The 23,253-nt window shown below is 18.7% G+C and overlaps 8 protein-coding genes across 8 annotated transcripts in view; 5 read left to right on the top strand and 3 right to left on the bottom strand.

The window, feature by feature from the left end:
* PF3D7_1314800 (ubiquitin-like protein, putative) overlaps positions 1-235 on the top strand; it is a gene marked incomplete at both ends in the record, with an annotated part of 679 nt that extends 444 nt beyond the window's left edge. Inside the window, one exon of the mRNA XM_001349848.1 lies at positions 17-235. Coding sequence (XP_001349884.1) covers positions 17-235 — 219 coding nt within the window. The remainder of the gene's footprint in view (positions 1-16) is intronic.
* A 1,090-nt stretch (positions 236-1,325) lies between these two features.
* PF3D7_1314700 (pinin/SDK/MemA domain-containing protein, putative) lies at positions 1,326-3,520 on the top strand (the record flags this gene model as incomplete). The annotated part of the gene is made up of 4 exons (XM_001349847.1): positions 1,326-1,449; positions 1,632-1,693; positions 1,826-1,858; positions 2,075-3,520. The coding sequence occupies 4 exons, from the start codon at positions 1,326-1,328 to the stop codon at positions 3,518-3,520; spliced, it is 1,665 nt and encodes a 554-aa protein (XP_001349883.1).
* A 469-nt stretch (positions 3,521-3,989) lies between these two features.
* PF3D7_1314600 (lipoate-protein ligase 1) lies at positions 3,990-5,216 on the bottom strand (the record flags this gene model as incomplete). The annotated part of the gene is made up of 1 exon (XM_001349846.1): positions 3,990-5,216. The coding sequence occupies one exon, from the start codon at positions 5,214-5,216 to the stop codon at positions 3,990-3,992; it is 1,227 nt and encodes a 408-aa protein (XP_001349882.1).
* A 1,069-nt stretch (positions 5,217-6,285) lies between these two features.
* Positions 6,286-7,310, top strand: PF3D7_1314500 (transmembrane emp24 domain-containing protein, putative; the record flags this gene model as incomplete). Its single annotated transcript, XM_001349845.1, has 4 exons — positions 6,286-6,431; positions 6,529-6,646; positions 6,823-6,993; positions 7,125-7,310. 4 exons carry the CDS (start codon positions 6,286-6,288, stop codon positions 7,308-7,310), a joined length of 621 nt encoding a protein of 206 aa, XP_001349881.1.
* Positions 7,311-8,124: 814 nt separating this feature from the next.
* On the top strand, positions 8,125-8,614 carry PF3D7_1314400 (conserved protein, unknown function; the record flags this gene model as incomplete). Its single annotated transcript, XM_001349844.1, has 2 exons — positions 8,125-8,281; positions 8,403-8,614. The coding sequence occupies 2 exons, from the start codon at positions 8,125-8,127 to the stop codon at positions 8,612-8,614; spliced, it is 369 nt and encodes a 122-aa protein (XP_001349880.1).
* Positions 8,615-9,475: 861 nt separating this feature from the next.
* On the top strand, positions 9,476-10,870 carry PF3D7_1314300 (MACRO domain-containing protein, putative; the record flags this gene model as incomplete). Its single annotated transcript, XM_001349843.1, has 1 exon — positions 9,476-10,870. The coding sequence occupies one exon, from the start codon at positions 9,476-9,478 to the stop codon at positions 10,868-10,870; it is 1,395 nt and encodes a 464-aa protein (XP_001349879.1).
* Positions 10,871-11,112: 242 nt separating this feature from the next.
* On the bottom strand, positions 11,113-18,669 carry PF3D7_1314200 (telomerase reverse transcriptase; the record flags this gene model as incomplete). The annotated part of the gene is made up of 1 exon (XM_001349842.1): positions 11,113-18,669. One exon carries the CDS (start codon positions 18,667-18,669, stop codon positions 11,113-11,115), a length of 7,557 nt encoding a protein of 2,518 aa, XP_001349878.1.
* A 1,279-nt stretch (positions 18,670-19,948) lies between these two features.
* Positions 19,949-22,207, bottom strand: PF3D7_1314100 (conserved Plasmodium protein, unknown function; the record flags this gene model as incomplete). Its single annotated transcript, XM_001349841.1, has 1 exon — positions 19,949-22,207. One exon carries the CDS (start codon positions 22,205-22,207, stop codon positions 19,949-19,951), a length of 2,259 nt encoding a protein of 752 aa, XP_001349877.1.
* Between the last annotated feature and the right edge of the window lie 1,046 nt (positions 22,208-23,253).

The raw sequence follows: 23,253 nt of genomic DNA, 5'->3' as shown, positions 1-23,253 counted from the left end.
TTTGTATCCTTCTTAGAGCATTGAATTAAATCATATGGATTCGATAGATATGTTACATAAACAAGTGGAGAGAGTCTTAAAAATTGAAGAAGAAAATCAAATGTTAATATACAATGGAAAATGCTTACACAAAAAAAGGACACTGAAGGAAGAAATGTTAACAAGAGAAAGTTTAGTTACCATATTGGATAAAAGGGACATACCTGATATACAAAATGGAAATGAAGAATTGTAGTGAATTATATTGCACTTATTTTTCATATATCATATAAATAATAATAATTAAAAAAGAAAAAAAAAAAAAAAAAAAAGAGCCTAATGGTATGTATATATATATATATATATATATATATATATATATTTATTTATTTATTTATCTTAATAACATCCTTGTTTAATATATTAGTAATATATTTTTTTTCTTCACACACATGAATTATATATAAATATTTATTATTTTGCTTCAATTATATACTTTTAAAAATATACAAAATTTATTTATTTATTTGATTTTACCCAGCCATATTGTATTTACATAATATAATTAAAAATATGTATTCATATGTGTATATGTATCTTCTTGTTTCCCTTTTTGTTTTCTTTTATTATATATAGTTAATTTAAAATGCATACATGTTAATGACAAATATATCTATAACTTAAATGTTTAAATTAAATTATTATGTATTTGTACACATAAGAATATAAAAGATAGTATTTAAAATATAATAAAATTAATCATATTATATAGGTAAGGAAAATATTTATAAATATAGTAAAAATATATATATATATATATATATTATATTTACATGTATGAATATTTAGTTTCATAATTATCAGTTTTTTATGATTTCTTTTTTTTTTTTTTTTTTTTTTTTTTTCTTTTACTATTGAACATTATTATTTTGTAAACCTTATATTCTATTATCATTTTTTATATTTATATCCGCATTTAAGGAAACATAATATTAAGTAGAAATTAAGCCATAAAAAAAAAAGAAAAAAAAAAAAAAATTTGTTCTTGTAAATGATAGAGAGTTAAATAATTTATAATACATTAAAATAATTTTCATTGAGAAGAGCTTATATTTATATTCTTATATGTCATTAGTGTATAAAATATTATAAATATCCATAAAGATATTTTACTGAAAAAAATTAAAATATAATTATATTTGATAATTTACAAATGCAATAATTCATATATTTAAAGCATTAAAGAAGAAAAAAAAAAAAAAAAAAAAAAAAAAAAGTTATTTTGATATGATAATTTTCAGAAGATAATATAAGTTATATAAAAATATTATATGTTATATATAACAATGAAACAATATTTATCAGAACAAGAACGATTAAAATTAAAAATAAGAAATAATTATTTTGAGAAAAATGCTATAAGATCAAAAATAGTAAACTATTTGAATAGATTAACTGACCTCTCTATAGGTAATATAAAAAAAATATGTAATGGGTTCTTCAAATTTACATGTGTTTTTTTGTTTATTTTTGTTTGTTTATTTTCTTTTTTTTTCCATGCAACTATATATATATAAATATATGTGTGTGTTTATTTGTGCATTTACAAATTAATAATGAATATTTATTTAATGTATATATATTATTTTTAGATCATAACGTAGAAGATATTAAAAAGATAAAGCAAAAGAGGATATCATCCAATGAAAATTTGGTAATACATATGCTTAATTTTAAGTGATATTTGGATGAATAGACAAATTATCAACATATGAAATTTACATATATATATATATATATATTTATTTATTTATTTATTTATTTATATATTTATTTATTTTTATAGGATAAATTACCTGAATTTAAAATAGAGAAACGGGTAAAATTATATATATTATAATTTATATATGAATAAGGATTATATAATTTTATTTTTGTTTATGAAATATTTGTTCACATAATATATATGTATATATTAATTACAGCTAGTGGTTTTTGATTTTAACTGAAATATATATATATATATATGTATAATTTATTTATATTTAAATTAACACTTTTTTTTTTTTTTTTTTTTTTTTTTTTATTTATGTAGCCGAAATTAGAAGAAGACGAAACAACTGTAAATAGGAATAAGAGACTGTTACAAATTGGTTTATTCGATCATTTGAGAAAAGCCAAAGATGCTTTAGAACAAGAAAAAACGGATGAAAAAATTATAATGCATAATCTTCAAAACAAGAGAGTGGAAGAAAAGATACATGAAGTCAAGAGAAACTTTGAAAAAATTGAATTGGACGATATTGAAATAAAAATAATCGCATATGTTAAGGATATAAAAATGATAGAAGAATGTATAAAACAAGATGAAGATAAATTAATGAAATTAAATTTAATAAGTCATTATGAAAAGATGAAAAATTTTATTAGTACTAATACTTACCCAACTATTTTTTGGTGTCCTTTAAAATTTAATGATAAGACAAGAATTCTTCAACAAAATACAGAAGAATTTATTAAAAAAAAAATTGATGCTATCAAATCCACCAATTATCAAGTAGAATTTAAAGATGAAAATTGGTTGGACGAATTTGATAAATTAAAAAGAATAATCAAAAATAAAAATAAAGAATATTTTAAAAATAAATCAGATGATGATCAAAATAATATATATGAAAATGATATCGTGAATAAATCAGCAAGCCATCATAATGATGATTTAGAAGAAAAAAAATGCATATCAGTATATAATCAAAAAAGTGATAAAAGAAGCATGTCAGTGTATAGTTTAAAAAGTGACGAATTAAATAAGGATGACAAAAAAAATAATTCTCCTAAAAGTGAAAACGATAATATAGTGGAAGATAAAAAGTATATCCGTGATGAACAAAATCAAAATGAATGTGATTATAAAAATGATGATAATAAATTAATGGTTTGTAAAAATGAAGAAAGTGTTTTAGAAAATGATATAAATGAGAATAATTCTATGGAAGATACTTTACAAGAAAAATATTATATAAAAAAAGATTCAAGGGTAATGAAAGAAAAAAATCCAAAAAGCCCCAAAAGGATAAAGACCGAAAGTTCAGATGATAGTATAAAATATGTTGGAGATGGGAATGAGAAAGTAGTTTTAAAAAATAATATAGTTCAAGAGGAGGAGAAAAAATATATGTATAAGTTTTTTGAAGGTGAAGAAAATATTGCGAAATCACATGCAGGTGAAGAAAACACTGGGAAATCATATGAAGGTGAAGAAAACACTGGGAAATCATATGAAGGTGAAGAAAATACAGGAAAATCATATGAAGGTGAAGAAAATACTGGGAAATCATATGAAGGTGAAGAAAATACGGGAAAATCGAATGAAGGTGAAGAAAATACTGGGAAATCATATGAAGATGAAGAAAATACAGGAAAAACATATGAAGATGAAGAAAATACAGGAAAAACATATGAAGTAGATGAGAAACAGAAAGGTAAAGCAAAAAGAGGAAGACCTAAAAGAAAATCTAAACGAAAAGGGAAAATTAAATAAATGAGTATTTTAGATTATTAATTAAATTTTTTTTTTTTTGTTTTATGTTATTTTTTTTTTAAATTGTTACATGAGAATTTATATAATGGAAGATTTACACATATATATATATATATATATATATATATGTTTCTATATATTTTTGTCCATGATTTTGTATATATATCAAATTTTTACTTTTTCTTTTTTTTTTTGTATTCGTGAACTTTTATATAAACCTAAAAATTCAATTCAATTAAAAATATATATTATTCAAATTCAAAAGTTGTAATTTAATTAAGAAAAACAAAAAAGGTATGTCTTTTACGACAATTGAAAACTTTTACCCATGTATATATGAATTAAAAATATATTAAGAATTAAACCAAACACAATAATAATATTAAAAATACAAAGTAGATATTATGAATGAAATATATTATAATATATATATATTTATTCATTTATGTTTAAAGTCATGAATACTTTTCTAAAGTTCTTGTAATATCCATGAACGAACTTCGTCTAAATAATTTTTATTTTCAACATTTAATTTTTTAAAAAAAATACTTATATCTTCTTTTGAATATTTAATATCATTGTTAAAAATTGATTTAAGGTGATCAATAAGATTAATATCTAAACAGTCTGAGAAAATATTTCCATCTTTTATGAAACCATTAGATACATTAAAAAATAATTCTAGTTTTCCAAAAGTGAATTGTTTCCAAATATGATTTTGAAATTTGGGAGTTTTTCCATAACACCAATCCCAATCCTTTAATAAATTATAATATTTAAGGAATTCAGGATTTTTAGTAATATTATTATTTTGATCAATATAATGAACCGTAATATCATTAGGTATTATATTGGTGTTATTTATTAAGTTGTTTTCATTTGTATTGTTTATGTTAATTTGTTCTTTATTCTGGAAATTAGAATTATTTATATTATTTTCTAAATTTTTTATATTATTTATATTTTCTTTATAATTTTGTTCATAAAATTTTGTGAATTCTTTAATTAAAGCTATACATAAATTTTCACAAGTAATATTATTATTTATTTCACTTAAATTAATTGTTCTTGCATTAACACTAGAAACACCATGTTTTATATATTTTATTTTGTCTGGTGTTAAATATTTATTTAATATATTTTTTTCCAAATTAATTAATATAGTACCATGATGTAAAAATACATCTTTAATTTTTTTAAAAGCAGAACCTGAACATTTTTGATCATTTACTGTAATATCGTTTCTTCCCTGAGTTTTAGCTTCAATATTAAAATGATTTTTTAAGGTATTTAAAATGATTAAGAAATTAGATGAAGTATTAATATTATTATTTAAAAATGTAAAACATACATTTCCTAAGTCATGATAAACGGCACCTCCACCAGTAAATCGACGAGCTACTAAAACACCATCTTCTTTTATATTTTTTAAATTACATTCACTCCATATATTTTGATTTTTTCCTATAATTATAGATCGGTTATTTCTCCATAGAAATAAAATTGGTTCATTAAACTTCTCAATAGTATTTATATTTAAATATTTTAGTAAATCATTATAATTGTTTAAAAGAAAATTTTCTAAAGATAAATTAAAATGAATATTCTGATTATTAGATACTAATACCAAAGGTCCATTTGTCCTTTTTTCAGTGGAATAATGGCATCTTCTTACCAACCTGAATATTCGTTTCATTGTATATGAATTTATAAATTATATTTTTTGAATGAACACTAAATTAATCTATACATATAAATATACATATTTACTAATATAACTTTGTATACTTTTAAAATATACCCGTAACATAATCATTTTACATATGTTATTAATAAGCATATGGATTATTAAATATAAATATAGGATTATATAAATATATATTTATATATATTTTACCGTTAAAAAAAAACAATATTTGTAATTAATCCAGAATGGGTCATGAAAAGGAAAATATTATATTTATGTAACAGAAATAAGAAAAAAGATAAATTACATATATATATATATATATGTATATATAAGTAAATGAATAATTATGTATATATATACATATATATATTTTTTATCCATTTAATGTGCTATACTAGAAAATGGTATATATGTAAAAATAAATATGATATATATATTATTATATATATACATATAATATATTCAAAGTATATGAATGTATTTTATATTATTTTATATATTTATTCATTTCATTTTTATGAAAATATAATACGAATCTAATTTTTTTTTTTTTTTTTTTTTTTTTTTTTTTTTTTTTTTTTAATCATTTTTTATAATTTTTTTTTTTTAACGTATAATTTAATTTGTTATAAAAATAAAAAGAAGATATATATATATTATTATAATTTATAAGGATGTGATTATATGATAAAACTTTAGATATTTTATTATTATAAATTAAGGGTTCATAAGTTTATGAATCACAAGGTGAAGAACGTGTTTAAATATTTTTATGAATTTACGCTTTTCATTTGAAAGTCGTACAAGTTCGAAAAAAGGATTAGTTCTTTGATCTTTGTTAATATTTTTTTTTTTTTTGAAATTGTTTTTACATATGTCACGATTAAATATATATGACAACATATAATAAAAGAGGAATATTTACATAATATATATATATATATATATTTTTATATATATATATTTATTTATATTTATTTATTTATTTTGATATGGAATAATGATTTTTGTGAATAATAGTATACAAAAGTATTACTACGTTTTGTAACATATATATATTTTTATTAACTTTAAAATGATTTATTTTAAAAACATTGTTTTGTTATCCTTTTTATTACTATTTTTCCTATTTGGAATAATACAATGTACACATTTTAATATAGGACCATATGAAAAAGATTGTATTCAATTAAAACCAGAAAAAAACAACATGATTGTTGGGTAATATTAGAAAGAATATAAATAGCATATGTACATATGTGTACATGATATATATATATATATATAATATATTATCTAACTAATTTGTTCTTTTTAGGTCTTATGAGTTTATGGATAGGAAAGCATCATGTATTATATCTATTTTTAATCGAAGTGACAAAAAAAAGGAACCTGTTTTTAAATCAACAAAAATACAAGACAAATTTGAAATTCAGGTACAAAAATAAAATGAAATAAATAAATAAGGAATAGCTAGCCAAAAAAAAAAAAAAAAAAGCGTAATTTATTATTTGTACAAGATCTTGGAAGAATTAAATATATATGTGTTTTTACCATGAATGATAAATAAATAAATATATATATATATATATTTTTTTTTTCTTTTAAATAGGTTCCAGCAGCAGCAGTTTATTCCTTCTGTTACGATAATAGGAAAAATTCTGATGTAACAATTATGTTTACACTAAGAGTAAAAGAAAGTCATAATGTGAATGACTCTGAATTAAGTACTATAGACGATGTGAAACAAATAAATGAGAAAACATCTGAGTTATTTGATCAAGTAAGAAAATATATAATGTTATGTATACATAAAACTATATGAAATTAAATATTAAAATGAATATATATATATATATATATATATATATTTATTTATTTATTATTTATTATTTTTTTATGTATCCTTTACAGTTCTTGGAGGTGTTTGATGAACAAGAACGGATGATGGAGAAGTCCGATTTATATAAACAATTTAATGAAAAAATGAATTCCAAATTAATCCTGTGGTTGGAAATACAAATCATTTTATTGGTTGTTCTAACATTAGTTCACATATATTATATAAAATCTTTTTTTGAAATAAAAACTATAGTTTAAAAGTTGTGTAATATAATTTTATTAAACATAAAAGTTATAAAATATATTAGCAATAATTATATATGTGATATGTATATATATTATTTTTATTATTTTTTATTATTTTGAATTTTTTTTCTTTTTATCCTAATATATAATATTAATAAAAAGGAAAAATAAAAGGAAAAAAAAAAAAAAAAAAAAGAAAAAAAAAAAAAAACATTGTTTTTGTCTCCCTTATATTTTTATTTTTTCTTATTTTTGTTGATAAAAATAAAACTTTTTTCATGTATTTTTTAAAAACATATTTTTTGCTTTTTATTATAAACTATATAAAAGAAAAAATAAAAACATATATAAAAATATCCATAAAGTATCTTCTTATGTGATACATCCATATATACATATATAAAATATATATATTTATATATACAGTTCTATGTGTAACATATATAATAAATAAGAATGTTATAATTTTATGATACATATATTGTGTATAATAATTTTTCTTTTTCTTTTTTGTTTTTATTTTATATATATATATATATATATTAGTAGTAAAAATTATATTTTTTTATTGTATCATACTTTTTTATTTCTATATTATTTATATAATTTCACTGGAAATATAATAATTCACATGGATATTTTTTCGAATTAAAATAAAATATTATAATTAAAATAATATATATATGATTTATATATATTTTTTTATTATTTAGTATCTTTGTATCGTATTGATAGTAAATTAGTTTTTTTTTTTTTTTTTTTTTTTTCTTAATTTTATATATTGTTTATTATTATATAAAAGCATTCATACATATCTATAGAAAATATGGTACCAGCTATTACAAGAAAGATATTTGTTAAGAACAAAATAAGTGATAATGTAACAATTAAGGTAAAATTTATGTGTAATCAAAATTTTGGTGGTGTAAAATTCTTGGATAATAACAGGAAGACAGACGAAAGTATACATTTTAAAAAAGAAGGTAAGCATAAAAAAAAAAAAAAAAAATATAACATAACATAATAAAAATAATTTTAATAATATGTTCTTATACAATTCTGACGGGATTAAATATAATTTATATATTTTTTTATTTTTTATAGATGAAGCTTTATTAAGAAATTTATTAAAAAATAATCCAGACATTAACCCTGAATATAATATTACCGATATTGAAGGAGGAATGGATAATTTATCAATTGATCTATCGCTTGTTTTTTCAAAACATGGAGTAAAAGACTTAGATAATAATTTTGTAAAAGATATAATAAAAGTGTTTGAATTAAATGGATATAGGAAAATGTTAGATAATTAAAAGTAATTTAAATATAAATGGGTGGAAAATTTTTTATATGTATAATATAGGTATATTAATATTATGGTAAACTTCTCAATATATTATAGTATAAATATATTACTAATGTATAATGTAATCTGTGATACTATATAATAACCCTTTTTTGTATAACTGAACATATTAATTTAATTTTTTTTTTTTTATCATATGTTTAGTACATTAATTTTATTTTCATATAATATGTATTTACATTTTAGTAGTACATATATGTATATATATATATATATATATATATATGTATGTATTTTTTTTTTTTTTTTATGGACATATATATAAATATATTATATATATATAATATTATATATTTACATATACATTTTGGAATAAAATATCTAAAATGATACCATCTTTGTATATATCATGCACATAATAAATTAAGCACTACACATATATATATAGTATATTTCTTTTGGATAAATATCAAAAGAAAAATGAATAAATATAAAAAAAAAAAAAAAAAAAAAAAAATAAATCAATAAACATATTAAAAATATACTACTTACATATATATATAATATGAATTTTTTTTTTTTTTTAACCATATTTTCGAGGTTACAAAAGCGAATAATAATAATATATGCTAAGATATAATATATAAAAAAATATTGTAATTCTGTTTATTATTAGTAGATACAATGTACCTATATATAATGTCCTGTCATTTTAGATCAAAATAATATATATATAGTATTTATAATAATATATAAATATATTTTTAATATATTTTTCTATAATTAACCCCATGTAGTATTGACTGATACATATATATATATATATATATATTTATTTATTTGTATATTATTATGGGTATATATAAAAATGTTAAGATTTTTTTTTATGGGGAAACGTTATTTTGGTAGTTCCTATTTAACCAAGAGGTTGAAAACAATAAACGAAAGAGCATTAAAATATCATATAGATTATACGAAATCTCTCGATATATTAGAAGGGAAGAATAGAAGTGTAATGAAAGAAATATTTCCTAACATGAAAAGTGAGATAAATGATATGTTTTTTTTAAATAATAAGGAGAATGATGAGAATAAAGGTTTATTAGAAGAAGATATGGAAATATTAGATATAAATAAAATTAAGGATAAATATGAATATGAAATGAAAAATATGACTTTAGAAGAATTTGGTAATATTAAAATAATACATAATGATATTATAGATGAAGAAGCAGATTGTATGTTAATACCTATGGTTTCTAATTTCATACCTATGAGTGGTTTTGGTTCGTTTATATTAAATAAAGGGGGTCCCGAATTAGTTAAAGAGATAATTCTATCAATTAAAAATTTAATAAAAAGAAGAATTGATATATTGAATGAGCATAAGGAAGAATATGTACAATCATCTTTAGAAATAAATGGAGAACAAAAATTTAAAGAATTATATGAAGGATCAAAAACATTACAAATTGGTGATATTATATTAAGTAAACCACATAATGTTAGTAAAAAAGTGAAATTATTAGCATTTTTAATAATGCCATATGTATGGCAGGGTAATTCATATATTTCATCAAATAAGTTAAGATATTGCTTTTCTAATGCTTTAAAACAATTGAATGAGTTATGTATATCTTCTATAATATTACCGGATATCTCAGCAGGTATATATGGATATAGTCCGAATCAATCTAGTAATATATTACTTGAGGAATGTGTTGAATCATTATTACAACTAAGAAGTACCATTCCATTATATAATATAAATTCTATATCATTTGTTGATAAAGATTACAATACATGTAAAATATATAGTGAGGCTCTTGAAGAAGTTTCAAGAAATTATTTACCACATAAAAAAGTAATGCCTGCACCAAAATATTGGAATATGGTTAATAGAAGATTATTAGAAATACCATCTAATGTTATTTATTTTTGTAGAAGGCATAATAAAATTTCATTTAAAAAATATCATGGAATTATAAGAAGAAAATATAAAAATTATTATAGTAATATTAGACCATTCAAATGGAGAGCTTCAAGAGTTCTCGAACCATATCCATTTTTGCTTTATAAAAAATCTGGAGAACCAAGTTCTTATCAGTATGGTTTCAAGCCAAATTATTACAAGAATATATCACATACCCTTTATAATATTAATAAAAAAGGATTGGTAAATATTAGGGTAGGTTCACGTGGAAAGTTGCAGGCTCTGAAAAAAATATCCAATCTATGTTTGGACACCAAGCCAAGATTATAAAAAAAAAGAAAAAATAAAAAAAAAATATGTCAATCCAAAATCAATATATATTTAAAAACAAATACAAATGCAAAAAAAAAAAAAAATAATAGAATGTATAAAATTAATATTAAGTAAAATATGAACAAAATTAATAATTATATAACTTTATAAGTTGGACATATTAATATAAACAACGTTTATACTTATATATATATATATATATATATATATATATATTTTTTTTTTTTTTTTTTTTTTTTTTAATTTTTTATTTTGAACATGTAAGGCCATGAATTATACAACTCTTTCTTGATAAAATTAAACAGGAAAAAAAATTCTCGCAATAAATTTTTGTTATGTCCAATTTTGTATTTGTTAATTAATCTTTTTTTGATTTTCCTGAAATGTTGGAGACACGGATAAAAGGAATCCTGCTGATTAAAAATTCTGGCATAACGGAAGGCTTCGATTGCTGTTTGAATTAAAAACAATTTGACAAATTTGAGTTTTTTATTTTTTATTAACATTTTATTCATATACGATATGAGAAATAATATAAATTTTGTGTTATATGTAGAATTTGTAAATGCATTAAACATTTTTTTGAGTGTTTTAATACAACAGATGAATTTTAATATAGATGATTTTAATAAGCTAAAATTATTTTTATAACAGAAATATACATTTTGCTTATTCTTATATAAGGATTGACATTTTTTTTGTTTGGATATAATATTTCGTACAATTCTATTTTCAACTAGGTTTTTCATAAAATAAGTTTTATTATTTTTATCTATAATAACATTATGTAGATGTAAATGATTTCTAATAGTAGCATCACATTTATTTTTCCATGGATATGAAGTGCTTTGTATAGAATTATTTATAAAATCAAATGTGTATGAATTATTTAACCATTCTATAGAAGTAACAGGAGTAATGTTTATAGAATGATTTTTACGTTTTTTTAATTTATTCAATCGTCTAATATTTTTATTAATTTTATTAATTTTTAATTCAAAAGAGGCATTATGAAATTTTTGTAATTTTTTTAATTTTTTAAAATTTTGAAAATTATTCATATACTTCATCTTTTTTATATGTTTTATATATTTCTTCTTACATTTTAGGATTTTTATAACTTTATCAATTTGTAAATATGTCAAAGTATTTATTTTTCTACTTTTTTTTGTAAAATTTCTTTTAGAACATAACTTTCTGTTGATTTGTGAAATATTATTTTCTTTTATATCCTTTTCAATATATAAGTTGTTACTATTAAAACATTGAAAAGAATCATTTTGTACATGTTTAAAAATATTAACATTATTATTATCACCATTTTGAGTCATATTTATATTGTTGTATAAATTATTAGTACTGTAAGAATTATTATCACTTTTTTGATTATATTCTATATCGTCATTTACAACACTATTCGGAATATCCGTACGTATTGAACTGTTACTTTTATGACTTTCTTTATTATATATCCTTTCAAAATTCATAATAGAATTAGAAGACAAGACAGAATCATTTTTTTGTATTGTTGGATGTATGAGATTTATATATTTATTTATTTTATCTTTTTGTACAGATGTGTGTTTTTTTTTATTAGCATTGACTAGCTGATTATGTATCCGTTTGTTCCTCACACTTTGTATTTTTTTTTTATTTTTTATTTTGTATTTTTTTTTTTGTTGGTATTTATTTTGAAAATTATATATTAGTAAATCATTTTTATATATAAGTGGTATTTTGAAGATTTTGGTTTTGGATGAATTAATATTACTTCCCCATATTTTTTTTTTTAATAGTAAGTTTTTAAATATTTTAATATTTTTTTTATTAAGAGTTATAAATAAAAAGTCATCAATAAATCGGAGTATGAGTGAATTTAAATTGAAATAATTACAAGTTCCATTTGCTAAGAAATATTTATTATTGATTTGTTTTTCTGAATATAATAAATTTTGAAATTCTTCATTTTTATCTAAATATGCATAATATAGGGAGCACAATATATTAGATAAGCTAAAACCTTGTGGTAAGCCATATATATTACTAATAATTTTTTTATCCAAAAAATTTAGGAATTTATTTTTAAAGTATGTATGATTTTTACTATTATCTGTGTCGATAGTTTTGTGGTATTTAATTATGTCATTTTTGCTATTATTCGTAACACAATTTAATTTATTATAACTATTATTAATATTATTGTTGTTGTTATTATTATTATTATTATTATTATTATTACATTTTATGTCCTTCACATAACATTCATTCATACTATTATTACCTTTATGTAATAGCCCATCATTCTTATAATCCCCACTCACATGGATATTATTCCCTTTATAATTATTACTACTATGTGTTGTTGTTGTACTGTCGAACGAATTATTATATATTGGTCCAATATAAATATCATGCTTCTCCTTATTTTGTGTATTTCCTTTTTCTTCTGTATCTTGCTCATGATTGGTACATATCATAAAGTTTTTATTATTTATATTTATGGATGAATTTTTTAAACTTTCTAGTATTTCGTCGTGATTTATTTTTTTCATGCTGTTTAAATACCATTTTTTAATATTTTCAACCCTTTTCTTATCACGGACACTCAAATAAACACCCTTCATTTGATTTTCCTGAAATATTTGAAAATAGAAAATATTTTTCCTATTAAGTTTAAATTCTTTTATACTAAAATATATATTGAGGTAGTAATATCTAATAACAGTTATTATAGTCATGAAAATATCCCTTTTGTCCACTTGCAGACTTTTATATGAATCGGCAAAAATGTATAAATCCGATTTTGATTTGGTTTTAAACATTTGATTTAATAAAAAGTGATGATTATCATTCAGATGTGACTTTATTATAAGCTCTCGTAAGTTTCTTATATAATGTAAACCAAAAGATTTTACATTAACTGGGTAATAGGATAAAAAGGAATTATTTAAATTTTTATTATATAATCTAAAAGATCTTTTAAATAAATAAATAAATTCAAAATTATTTATATTATCAAAGAAATTTTTTAAAATCTTGAATAAATAATTATGATTTATATGTTCATAACAGTTTGAGAAATCTCCAATACATATATATGCATATATCTTTTTATTGTTTTTTAATTTATTTTTAATATACTTTTTCATTCTTTTTTTTTTATAAAACCAATTTTTTAAATAATGTAACCATTTTTTTAATTTTAATTCTATTTCTCCTGTTTTCGTTAATGTATTTTTAAATAAGGAATTATTATTATGTCTCATATTACCTAAACATTTAAGGGAAAAATTACATATATTGTTTAATGATACAGGGTTAAAATTTTTTTTATTATATTTTTTCCTTTTCTTTATATTTTTATCTTTCTTTTCTCTTTCTAAATTATTCAAAATATTATGGAAATAAAATTCACTGCTTTTTTTACTTTTCAAAATTTCAAAAATTCGTTGCTTGACAATTTCTGGCACATTTAAAGTAGACAAATTAATTAAAGGTCTTAATCCTTTTTTTTTTGGTATCCAATTAATTCTTAACTTTTTAGATATAAAATGATTGATTGAATTTAATTTTAACATAAAATTTCTTTTCTCTATAATATTTTTTATTTTATATATGTATATTTTTTTTTTTTTTTTTTCTAAATTGGAATCATCAATATTGTTCTTCTCATTATTTTTAGCCTTTTTATTATTATTATTATTTCTTATATTATACCTTTTGGAATTTGATAGTTTACATTTGTTGTTATTATTATTATTAATATTATTATTGTTATTATTATTATTGTTATTATTAATATTATTATTGTTATAATTATTTTTGTTCTTCTTCTTGTTATTGTTATTTTTGTTACTTTTATTTTTGATTAAATGTAAAAATGTCTTATCCTTATTTTTAACAATTCCACTGTTTTGCTTTATTATTATATTTTTTATTCGATGTATTAGTTTATTAAATCGTTTACCATAATTTATCTTTCTATTTTGAAAAAAATGGGAACTAAAATATTTCAATATGTGTTCTTTTTCTTGAGCAAAAATAAAAAAATGTTTGAATGCTCTTTCTAATTTTATGTTACTTTTTTCTTCTTTTGCCATTCTCATATGAATATACATTTTTTTTAGAGCAAAATATTTCTTTTTTATTTTATAGTAAAATTTTTTAATATATGGTCTAACACTTTTTTTGTTAATTTCCTTTAATTTGTATAAATTATCTATACTTTTATTAATTAAATTGTTAGTTTTTGATTTTTTTTCCATATCCTTTTTAATAAATATATTATTATGACGTGTGATGTTATATAAATTTTTTTTTTTTTTTTTAGGGATACATTTTTTGGAAAATTTATTATTAATACATTTATTAGTGCTCTTTTTTTTCATTTTCTTAATAAATATATATTTATTTGTTTTTATTTTTTCACCTTTTTTCTTCACATTGAACATATTTTGTACATAATCCATTTTGGGTTCATTTCTTTTTTTTAACTTTTTATTCCTAAAAATTTGATGGTAAAGACAAAAGTTCGAAATTTTCGTAAAATGATTCCAAATTTTTCTATCAAAGAAAATTGTTTTATGTAAGGTTTGCTCAGATTTGGTTAGAAAAAAAAATCTTCTAATTAGTGGCATAATAAAATAATTAAAAAGGAAATATATTAATCTATTCATAAGATGTCTTTTTTGTATAGCTATATTAATTTTTTTAATTTTATTGAAATATTTTCTCCTCAATTTATTGAATAACGTTGTTTTTATTTTAAATGAATTATTTAAATTATCATTTTTTTTATTATATATTTTTATGTTATCATTTATATTTGTTATGATTTCCTTATTATTTCTATGTAAAATTTTGTTTTCATAGTTGTTATCAAATATATTCTTTAATAAAATTCTATTTTTTATATTATATTTACTTATTTTTTTTTGAAATATATTTTTTACCTTAATATTTTTCATTACTTGATTTAACGAAAAACTTTCTTTATAATTAAATAACAAAAATTTTTTTACATTTTTTAAAAATATTTTGAAATTATGCTTACTACCTAATAATTTGATAGGTATACATTTTTTGGTTATATATACCATAAAATTAATAATCTTATACGTTTTAAATGAAAATGATAAGAAATCATAATTTTTAAAAAATGTATCATATACTTTTTGTTTAATAAATTTTCGATTCATTCGTATATTTATAATACGATATTTTTTTATTATTTGTAATCTTATAATTTTAAATATTTTATGTATCTTATTTAATATATGTTTTCGAGGAAAAAATTTCCTATATATTTTACCAAATTTTGTATTAATTACATTATTAATAAATTCCTTAAAATAATTATATACATATTTCAAGATTTTCGTCTTTCTTAGCTGTTTATTTATATTTGGATGTTTATAATTATTTTCAAGTTTTTGTACATGAAATAAATGATTTTCTTTCCTCGATGTAATTATATGAGATATGTCATTTTTTTTGGTTGAACATTTTATTTGTTTACATATTTTCTGCTTATATTCATCTATAAAATTATTATGATAAAAATATGTTTGATCTGATTTAAATATATAGTTTAATAAATCATAAATAAATAAAGGAATATTATTATTTTCTATTTTATCAAATATTATGTGTTTATTAAATAGAAAGGTTTTACATTTATTAGTTGTATTGTGTTGTAAAATGTTGTTTCTATTGATTATTATTTTATTCCATTTTTTTTTTTTTTCTTCTTTCGTTCTGTTTATTTTATTATGAAATCTTTTAATATTACTATCATTCTTTTTTTTTATGTCATAACCAACCGATGATGATTTCTCCTTTCTATCCTCAGAAAAGAAATCTATTTCTGGTAACAGCTTATCTTTTTTTGAAGAATTTTCTGTTATTAGTAAGGAAGTTTCCCTTATGTGTGTTAATTTATCATTTTTTTCTGTGTAATTAGTACAGCTTGAAATGTTAGAAGATGGAAATTCGTTAGAAGAGAACAAATTGTTTATATGTCCAAAACCATGCACATTATTGTTATTATTATTATTATTATTGTTGTTGTTGTTGTTGTTGTTAATTATTATATTATTGGTATATTCACTGTTGATCTTAATATTTGATGTATATTTCTTTCTTTCTTCTTGTATTTGTTTCATGTCCTTAAAAAAGTCATTTTTTAAAATTCGACCACTGCACTGAACAAGATACAAATACTTTCCATATGAATGATCATTATTTGTGTACATTGTATGGTATTTTTTTTTTAATAAGTATTTATATTTTTTATTAATATGATATTTTAGAGGTATATTTTTAGTAGTAATACATTTATCACTTATATTATCGTTTGATATATTTTTATTCGTTGTGCATACGTTATCTACATATTCATATTGAGTACATTTTTGATTTTTCAATTCATTATTTGAATGTTCATCTATTTCATGTTGCATAGGACTATTTATACATGTTTGACTTTTATTTGGTGTATCTATATATGTTGTATGTTGTGTCAGATTATTATAATGAAAAATATTCAAACTTGCTTCATACGAAAGGCTGTTTATACTATGATAAAATATATTTTTCCTTGTCGGATCACTTACACGGTTATGTATATCTATACACTGGTTAGCAATAATAGGCGTTTTATTATCATTTGAATAAATATGTGTATTTACATTATTCTGATATGTTTTATTATAATATAAAAGTTGATCATTTAATAAATTATTATTGATGGTATAATTCTGCGACTCCTTTTCTTTGTAGGTAATATTTTTATCCATATTGAGATGATTAACATTATATTGATTGACTTCATTGTTTTGATTTAATGTATTATATATATAATTATTTATATTTATATTTATATGTTCATTTGTATTTATATTTTTACTGAATTTTTTTTTTTTTTTTTTTTTTTTTTTTTTTTGGATGGTTAAATTTGGTGTTGTACTATCCTTGATGCTTTTTTTTTGATATGTTAATTTTACTAGTTTTGTATTTTTATAATATAAATTTTTTTTTTTTGAAAAAATATTTCTTTCTATATTTTGAGCATCTTGATAATTTAATTGTATTTCTGCAATTTTAATAAAGTAAGATGACTTTACATATGTTTTAAAATTATTATTTGTATTGATAAAAAAGTAGTCAGATATAAATATAAGTGTATTAGACAATAAATAATTTAAAAAATCGAATGATACATAATTAAATAATATATCCCATACTTTTAAACCATAAAAAGAATCACAACAATTTATATCATCATAGGAAAATTTAGTAGAATTAAATAATAAAATAGAATTATTATATATCTTACTTTTTTCATCCATACCTTTGATATTTAATTTTTTCTTAATATGACTATAACATTCTTTCCAATTATTTATAGATACTTTTTTATTTTCTTTAAATATAAAATCCTCATCATTTAATTTATTATCCAACTTTTTTAAAACTAAATCTTCTAATAATAAAACATTTTCTAAAAAATATTGAAAATCATAATTCTCTTTAAAAAATGATGTATCTATTATTATTTCATTTATTAAATGTAATTTATTCTTATCCTTCTTACTTATTATTTGTTCTTTTAAGATATTTGATAACACACTTCTCTGGAACTTCTCATCATGTTTAAAACAATATTCACCTAAAGTAAAAGAATCAATATCTAATTTGTTTTTTAAGTAAGATTTAAATAATATTATTTTCTTATCAGTACAATTAAATATATTTTTTAAATAATTCTTATCATTATTTGTAGGTTCATTATTCATATTATATTAATTTATAATGAAGCGTAGGTAACAGAAATAAAAAAAATAAAAGAAAAGAAAAGAAGAGAAAAGAAAAACCAAAAGCGAAAACAAATTGAACGAAATCATATGAAATGTCATATAATAGTACACACATGAAAATATAAATATATGTATATATATATGTATATATATATATATATATATATATATATATATTATATATTTAATGTTTTCTTATTATATTTTGCATATTTTTTCAAATAAACATTTTGATTATCCAATATACTAAATCTAATAGTATAATCTTATAACACATATTTATATATATATATATATATATATATATATATATATATATTTATTTATTTATTTATAAACCATTATGGTTAATTTATAAGTTACAATTCAACAATAATTTAAAGTATCCTTCTCCTTTCTTTTTTTTTACACATAATACAAAAAAAATATAATAATAATATTAAAAAATAAAAAATTTCAACTTAAAAGGGTAAAAAAGTATGAATAGGTATGTATGAACCGTTAAGGTATAAGAAAAAATATACACCTACAAATATAAAGGAGAAAAAACCAAAAAAAAACATACATATATAATATATATATATATATATATATATCAAAAGAAAAGTTTTAATTTGTTATATTCTTATATATTTATTTTAATTATAAACTTTTACATTTATAAAAGAAAACCTACATGTTTCCTAAATAACATGTTAATTATATATAAATAATATTTATTTTTCATAATCATATGGAAAATCGAATTATCTAAAGATATTCCTTTTTTAGTATTAATAAAAATTATTACATTAATAGAATATATATGTTACCATTAGGTAATGTTTATTATATATTTTTATAGAAAAAAAAAAAAAAAAAATTTTTAATTATTATTTTATTTTTTTACAAAAAGAATATGTATAACTTAAAATAAAATTAAATAAGCATAATATGTGGATGTCCATTATATATTTGTTTCATTATACACAAAAAGTATTATAAACGTATGTGTTTGAGAATGTTATGAGGAATAATTTTAAATATGGATATATTAAAAATAATTTTTTTCACCACATATGAAAATATATATATATATATATATATATATATATATATTATATTTTTTAAAATTGTTTATAACATAAAATAATGTTAAAAAGTATATATTGTTATATGAAAAAAAACAAAGAGAAAATAAAACATATACAAATAAATATATATATAAATAAACATATATATATATATATATATATATATATATATATATATATATATATTAACCTTTTGTATTTGTGTTTGTGTTTGCGTTTACATTTTGCTTAATTTCTGTTATGCTTTTTTCTATATCGGATAAAAGCATAAGAACAATATCCAGTTTGTTCATGTTAATATTATTAAAAGTAGTATTTAAATTTTGCTCAGTATGTAAAATATCCTTATTATCATTTATTTGTGTTATGGAATTATTACTTTTTTGATTTTCATATGATAATACTGATTTTTCTATCTTTATTTGATCATAAAAATATTTCATTTTATTTTGTATGAAACATGTAGATGTTTCATCTATATTTATTATATATTTATAAAATTGTGTAAACTTTTTATTTAACAAAATCATTTTTATTATATTTAATGCTACAGTGATGGAATCTATATATAAAAGAACAGATTCTTCTCCTATCAGTTGATGAACTATTTTTTTTATTTGGCATCCTAATTTATGTATTTCATTTTCTTTTGAATTTTTTGATTGTATATCAGAAGTCATATTATAAGGGATATGTTCTTTATTAATATCATCCCTATTATTTTTAATATCATCATTATTATCATTATTATTATAATCATTAGTAGAAGAATAATGTTTATTATTTATCCTCTTTTCCTGGACAAAATTGTTAGCACCTTCTGCTTTTAATATTTTTTGAGTGACAGACTGGTCTGTTATAACATCAATATCTTGAACACTTTCAATAACATGGATCATCTTTTTAAAAAGCTCATCCTTTACATAAGATGATATAATACTTCTTACAGTGTCGGATGAAGATTCAATTATCAATCTGTTATATATAGAATAGAAAATGTCCCACTGAAAATTCCTCATAATATTACTTATAGAATAATAAATATGTTTCGTATAAAATTTTAAGTGATTATAATTATGTATGGTTTCATATATTAATTTAAGGAAATCATAAGGTCTCCATTTAAATTTATAAATATTAGTATAATATTCTTTATTTTTTCTATAAATAGATTTCGATAAAAAGCAGCACACGAGAATAAAATGATATGCTTTAATAAGTAAACTATCACGTAAACTTTCCTTTGCTTTGGAGACACATAAAATTAAATTATAGCTATTTCTAATCATTAAATTAAGTAAATATAATTCTGAGAAAACAAGAGGAAAGGCATTTATATTAACTCTTTCTATCAAAATTAAATAACAAAGTATAGATATTTCCATAGTAGAATTTTCAAGAACACATGCTTTTGTATTAGGAATAATAATATTAACTCTTTCTATTGTTCTAGGTAAGTTTGGATTAATAATAGAAAGTCTCCATATTAATGAAGATAAACAATTTTTTATTATGATATGTTTTTTTGATTTATATAAATTACATGTTAAATTACTATATTCTTTTAAACATTCATTATAATTAATATCATCATAATAAATATATTTACCTAGTTTTTCTACATTTCTATTAATAGGTAAATATACACTATGATAGCAAATAATTCTCATAATAAATGCAACTATTGAATATAATGCAACATCTTGTTTATCATCTTCTTGTGCTTTTATAGATTCATCACATAATATATTAACAAATTTACACATAGATAATAATATATCTATATTATTTATATTATCATTATAATAAGGTTCTCCATCGGTATTATAGAATTTTTCTAAAATAAGTGGAAGGATTTGTGCAATATATTTAGCTCTGTCTAAATTAATTTTATTTGCAATATTTGCAAAATATTCTAATGATAATAATTTATATTGATAATTAATTTCATGTTTATGAAATATATTAATAAATAAAACATACCCATTTTTTGGTAATATTACATTACTAATAATATACATTAACTTTAAGTAATTTACATTTCTAGTACAATTTTGTATAAGGTCTATACGATAATCACCTACATTATATTTTTTTAATTTCTCATCTTTTACATTTATACGATATTCTTCATAATATAAACTATTTGAATAATCATTTTCATCTAACTTTTCTTCTATAGTATTATTTTCTTCATTTACAATTTTATTTATATCTTGTATATATATAATTACATCTGATAAATAATGACAAATATTTTTCTCTATATCACTGTTATTAATATTATCAAGAATATAATCAATTAAAGTGTTAATATTCTTTATTGGATCTAAATATATATAATCCTTTAATACGTTCAAATATTTTTGATAATTGAAATGTTCATCATGTAAAGAAATTAAAGCATCCTTAATTTCAATTGGTAAGTAATCTTGTTCATTCATCATATAAAAAATTAATAATTACACAAGAATAAAAATACAAGCACACATGTATGAAATATATATATATATATATATATAGGATACGATTATTTATGGCAAATTTTTCCTATTTATGCATATACATATATATATCTTAAAATTATTATGTTTTACAAATAACAAATCAGGTATTCACTTGATAACAAAAATATCATATTAATTATTAAAAATAGTATATGAATAATTAACAAAAGGGAAACATATTATATAAATAAATAAATATATATATATATATATATATATATATTTACATAACATATTAAATCAGTTTTTGTTTTATATATTAATTTTATATATTTGCTCAGATCAAAATAAATATATTATGTAAATATATACATTCGAATTTTTGACAGCAATTTTTTTTTTTACAAATCAAATATTTTACTTTAAGAGAAAAAAAAAAATATAAAAAATAAAAAATATAATTGTATTTAACTTATTAATTGTAAAATAAAATGGAAAAGTAGATTAGGAAAATAAAAATTATATATATATATATAATAATAATAATAATAATAATATATGGAAGAATTAAAGTACTTAAAAAAATGTCAGTACAACATAGGCAAATATTACAAAAGGGCTTATAAAGGATTAATAAATATGTAAATTATATAATATATATATATATATATATGTATGTATGCTCATTAAGTTCATAATTTGTTTATTTATTTATTTATTTATTTATTTTCTAAATAAATAAAAAATATATAGGTTGACCATAATAAATAAATAAATATATATATTATATATATATAAAATAATTAATATTATACATACTTAAAGTTATGTATAAACGTTTGGATATATCTATTTTTTTTCAAGCCCATACATTTTATATAATCATGGTATACACAAAAATAAAAAAAAATAATAATAAATAAATAAAATAAAAAATGAAATATATAAAATCAACTTTTATATTAGTTATATTGATATAAGTTTTTCCAATTTATTACAAAATTAATATATATATTTGGAATAATAATTAAAAAAATGATATA

Source organism: Plasmodium falciparum (assembly GCF_000002765.6).
Source record: "Plasmodium falciparum 3D7 genome assembly, chromosome: 13".
NCBI classification, from domain to species: domain Eukaryota; phylum Apicomplexa; class Aconoidasida; order Haemosporida; family Plasmodiidae; genus Plasmodium; species Plasmodium falciparum.
This window is presented reverse-complemented; position numbering and strand designations above follow the sequence as displayed.